The sequence below is a fragment of the Rhinichthys klamathensis genome, unplaced genomic scaffold (assembly GCF_029890125.1).
Source record: "Rhinichthys klamathensis goyatoka isolate OS25496 unplaced genomic scaffold, OSU_Roscu_1.1 h1tg000941l_1, whole genome shotgun sequence".
Taxonomy (NCBI): Eukaryota; Metazoa; Chordata; class Actinopteri; order Cypriniformes; family Leuciscidae; genus Rhinichthys; species Rhinichthys klamathensis.
The window spans coordinates 10,001-15,000 of NW_026607268.1; the positions used below are offsets into that span (position 1 = coordinate 10,001).

The 5,000-nt window shown below is 51.8% G+C and overlaps 1 protein-coding gene across 1 annotated transcript in view; it reads left to right on the forward strand.

Moving 5' to 3' along the window:
• LOC130078642 (ATP-dependent 6-phosphofructokinase, liver type-like) overlaps positions 1–5,000 on the forward strand; it is a gene marked incomplete at its 5' end in the record, with an annotated part of 21,024 nt that overhangs the window by 9,017 nt on the left and 7,007 nt on the right. Inside the window, 3 exons of the mRNA XM_056244218.1 lie at positions 3,135–3,239; positions 3,319–3,418; positions 4,494–4,599. Of these exons, the coding sequence (XP_056100193.1) occupies positions 3,135–3,239; positions 3,319–3,418; positions 4,494–4,599 (311 nt within the window). The remainder of the gene's footprint in view (positions 1–3,134; positions 3,240–3,318; positions 3,419–4,493; positions 4,600–5,000) is intronic.

A 5,000-nucleotide genomic window follows, 5' to 3' on the forward strand; every position in this document is an offset into this window, starting at 1 on the left:
TATGGCTAGGAACTATACTCTCATTCCTGCGTAATAATCAAGAAACTTCACTGCCGTACCAGTGCGCGGCCGAGGCATCAGAAGTGCGCGGCGAGGCATCAGAAGTACGCGGCCGAGGCATCAGAAGTGCGCGGCGAGGCATCAGAAGTGCGCGGCCGAGGCATCAGAAGTGCGCGGCGAGGCATCAGAAGTGCGCGGCCGAGGCATCAGAAGTGCGCGGCGAGGCATCAGAAGAGCGCGGCGAGGCATCAGAAGTGCGCGGCGAGGCATCAGAAGTGCGCGGCGAGGCATCAGAAGTGCGCGGCGAGGCATCAGAAGTGCGCGGCGAGGCATCAGAAGTGCGCGGCCGAGGCATCAGAAGTGCGCGGCGAGGCATCAGAAGTGCGCGGCCGAGGCATCAGAAGTGCGCGGCGAGGCATCAGAAGTGCGCGGCCGAGGCATCAGAAGTGCGCGGCCGAGGCATCAGAAGTGCGCGGCCGAGGCATCAGAAGTGCGCGGCCGAGGCATCAGAAGTGCGCGGCCGAGGCATCAGAAGTGCGCGGCGAGGCATCAGAAGTGCGCGGCGAGGCATCAGAAGTGCGCGGCGAGGCATCAGAAGTGCGCGGCCGAGGCATCAGAAGTGCGCGGCCGAGGCATCAGAAGTGCGCGGCGAGGCATCAGAAGAGCGCGGCGAGGCATCAGAAGTGCGCGGCGAGGCATCAGAAGTGCGCGGCGAGGCATCAGAAGTGCGCGGCGAGGCATCAGAAGTGCGCGGCCGAGGCATCAGAAGTGCGCGGCGAGGCATCAGAAGTGCGCGGCGAGGCATCAGAAGTGCGCGGCCGAGGCATCAGAAGTGCGCGGCCGAGGCATCAGAAGTGCGCGGCGAGGCATCAGAAGTGCGCGGCGAGGCATCAGAAGTGCGCGGCGAGGCATCAGAAGTGCGCGGCGAGGCATCAGAAGTGCGCGGCGAGGCATCAGAAGTGCGCGGCCGAGGCATCAGAAGTGCGCGGCGAGGCATTAGCAGTGCGCGGCCGAGGCATCAGAAGTGCGCGGTGAGGCATCAGAAGTGCGCGGCGAGGCATCCAGAAGTGCGCGGCGAGGCATCAGAAGTGCGCGGCGAGGCATCAGAAGTGCGCGGCCGAGGCATCAGAAGTGCGCGGCCGAGGCATCAGAAGTGCGCGGCGAGGCATCAGAAGTGCGCGGCCGAGGCATCAGAAGTGCGCGGCGAGGCATCAGAAGTGCGCGGCCGAGGCATCAGAAGTGCGCGGGCGAGGCATCAGAAGTGCGCGGCGAGGCATCAGAAGTGCGCGGCCGAGGCATCAGAAGTGCGCGGCCGAGGCATCAGAAGTGCGCGGCCGAGGCATCAGAAGTGCGCGGGCGAGGCATCAGAAGTGCGCGGCGAGGCATCAGAAGTGCGCGGCGAGGCATCAGAAGTGCGCGGCGAGGCATCAGAAGTGCGCGGCCGAGGCATCAGAAGTGCGCGGCCGAGGCATCAGAAGTGCGCGGCCGAGGCATCAGAAGTGCGCGGCCGAGGCATCAGAAGTGCGCGGCCGAGGCATCAGAAGTGCGCGGCGAGGCATCAGAAGTGCGCGGCGAGGCATCAGAAGTGCGCGGCGAGGCATCAGAAGTGCGCGGCCGAGGCATCAGAAGTGCGCGCCGAGGCATCAGAAGTGCGCGGCCGAGGCATCAGAAGTGCGCGGCCGAGGCATCAGAAGTGCGCGGGGAGGCATCAGAAGTGCGCGGCCGAGGCATCAGAAGTGCGCGGCCGAGGCATCAGAAGTGCGCGGCCGAGGCATCAGAAGTGCGCGGCCGAGGCATCAGAAGTGCGCGGGCGAGGCATCAGAAGTGCGCGGCGAGGCATCAGAAGTGCGCGGCGAGGCATCAGAAGTGCGCGGCGAGGCATCAGAAGTGCGCGGCCGAGGCATCAGAAGTGCGCGGCCGAGGCATCAGAAGTGCGCGGCCGAGGCATCAGAAGTGCGCGGCCGAGGCATCAGAAGTGCGCGGCCGAGGCATCAGAAGTGCGCGGCGAGGCATCAGAAGTGTGCGGCGAGGCATCAGAAGTGCGCGGCGAGGCATCAGAAGTGCGCGGCCGAGGCATCAGAAGTGCGCGGCGAGGCATCAGAAGTGCGCGGCCGAGGCATCAGAAGTGCGCGGCCGAGGCATCAGAAGTGCGCGGGGAGGCATCAGAAGTGCGCGGCCGAGGCATCAGAAGTGCGCGGCCGAGGCATCAGAAGTGCGCGGCCGAGGCATCAGAAGTGCGCGGCGAGGCATCAGAAGTGCGCGGCCGAGGCATCAGAAGTGCGCGGCCGAGGCATCAGAAGTGCGCGGCCGAGGCATCAGAAGTGCGCGGCCGAGGCATCAGAAGTGCGCGGCGAGGCATCAGAAGTGCGCGGCCGAGGCATCAGAAGTGCGCGGCCGAGGCATCAGAAGTGCGCGGCGAGGCATCAGAAGTGCGCGGCCGAGGCATCAGAAGTGCGCGGCCGCGCACGCGCGCAGCTTAGAGGGAACATTGTTACAGACGCAAACACTGTAAAAGACAAACACACCGTTACAGACACAAACACTCTAACACACACACACACAGTTACAGACTCAAACACTGTAAAAGACACACACACCGTTACAGACACAAACACTGTAACACACACACACACACACACACAGTTACAGACACAAACACTGTAACAGACACACACACCGTTAGAGACACAAACACTGTAACACACACACACACACACACACACCGTTACAGACACAAACACTGTAACACACACACACACACACACACACTCACACACTGTTACAGACACACAAACCGTTACCGAAACTAACACTGTTACACACACACACACACCGTTACAGACACAAACACTGTAACACACACACACACACACACACACACACACACACCGTTACAGACACAAACACTGTAACACACACACACACACACCGTTACAGACACAAACACTGTAACACACACACACACACACACACACACACAACGCCTCTGCACTTCGATTTCTCCCAACATGAGGACAGGAGAGCTGTCAGTCAATGAATGGGAAAACAAAGTAACTTGCGTTACTCATTTGAAGAGTAATCTGATTACGTAACTCAAGTGTGTGAGTATCGGTGCTGTTCTCTGCAGGAACGAGAAGAGCCACAAGCACTACACCACTGACTTCATCCACAACCTGTACTCCGCCGAGGGCAAGGGTGTGTTCGACTGCCGGGTCAACGTCCTGGGGCACCTGCAGCAGGTGAGAGGTCATGTGACCCCGTGACCCCGTGACCCCGTGACTCGAGGGTGAGGCGTTGCTAATGTGTCCGTGTGTTCAGGGTGGCGTTCCCACGCCGTTCGACAGGAACTTCGGCACTAAACTGGGAGTGAAGTCTGTGCTGTGGCTGACGGAGAAGATGAGCGCCTCCTACAGGCAGGGTGAGGAACTGCACTCGCACCGCTACCGTCCACTGCACTGAGGCCGGAAGGAGATCAACAGACTCAAAAACTCACATGGAAATTAGAAATGTTGCTTATTAAACCTGAACTAAATATAATTTAAAGCTAATGATAAAAACGGATAGCAAAATTACAACAATTGAACAATGTATATTACAGCTAAATAGAAATATTAAAAAACAAAAATAATGATAAAAACACATGGAATTTCAAATAAATAAATAAAATTACAGCTAAATAGAAATATAAAAAATTATAAAAATGCATAACAAAATGACAAAAACTGAATATATATATTTTTTTTAATTAATACAATTATAAAAGCACAACAAAATTACTAAAGTTGAATTAAATAAAAAATACGGCTAAATAGAAATATTAAAATGATAATAAAAGCACATTAAAAAATCTTTTAAAAAAATTATTAAATCACATAAATTTACAAAAACTGAAATAAATAAATAGAGCTAAATGGAAGTTTAAAAAAAAGAGTAAAAACATGCAATTGCAAAAACTGAAATAAATAAATAGAGCTAAATGGAAGTTTAAAAAAAAGAGTAAAAACATGCAATTGCAAAAACTGAAATAAATAAAAATTACAGCTAAATAGAAATATAAAAAATTTTAAATTATAAAACGCATAACAAAATTACAAAATCTGAAATATAAATTACAACTAAATAGAAATATTTTTAAAGAACTAAACATGATAAAAACAACAATTACTAAAACTGAATTAAATACAATTACAGCTAAATAGAAATAAAATAATAATAAAAGCACAAACTTAAAAATAACATAAAATTACAAAAATTTAAATGAATAAAGGGAAATTTTAAATGGAAGTTTAAAAAAAACAGAATAAAATGATAAAAAAAAAACATAACAAAACAAAATAAATATAAATATATAAAAGATTATAACAAAATTACTGAAAGTAAAATGAGTATAAATTACAGCTAAATTAAAATGTATTAAAACAACCGAATAAAATGCTAAAAGCACACATGGACTGGATGATGAATGTGTGTGTGTGTGTGTTTGTGTGTTGCAGGCCGTGTGTTTGCCAACGCTCCGGACACGGCGTGTGTGATCGGCATGAAGAAGAAAGTCATGTCGTTCAGTCCCGTCACCGAACTCAAGACACACACCGACTTCGAGTGAGTGATGCGAGACTCGCCTCGTTAATGACCAACACAGATTTACACCATGATATTAAGACTTTTGTGCACAATATGCATGTATTTCTGAGATGCAGTAAAGATGCACTAAACATTATTTATGCACTGTGTGTCTCTGTGTGTGTGTGTCTCTGTGTGTGTGTCTCTGTGTGTGTGTCTCTGTGTGTGTGTGTCTCTGTGTGTGTGTGTCTCTGTGTGTTTGTGTCTCTGTGTGTGTGTGTCTCTGTGTGTGTGTCTCTGTGTGTGTGTCTCTGTGTGTGTGTCTCTGTGTGTGTGTCTCTGTGTGTGTGTGTCTCTGTGTGTGTGTGTCTCTGTGTGTTTGTGTCTCTGTGTGTGTGTCTCTGTGTGTGTGTGTCTCTGTGTGTGTGTCTCTGTGTGTG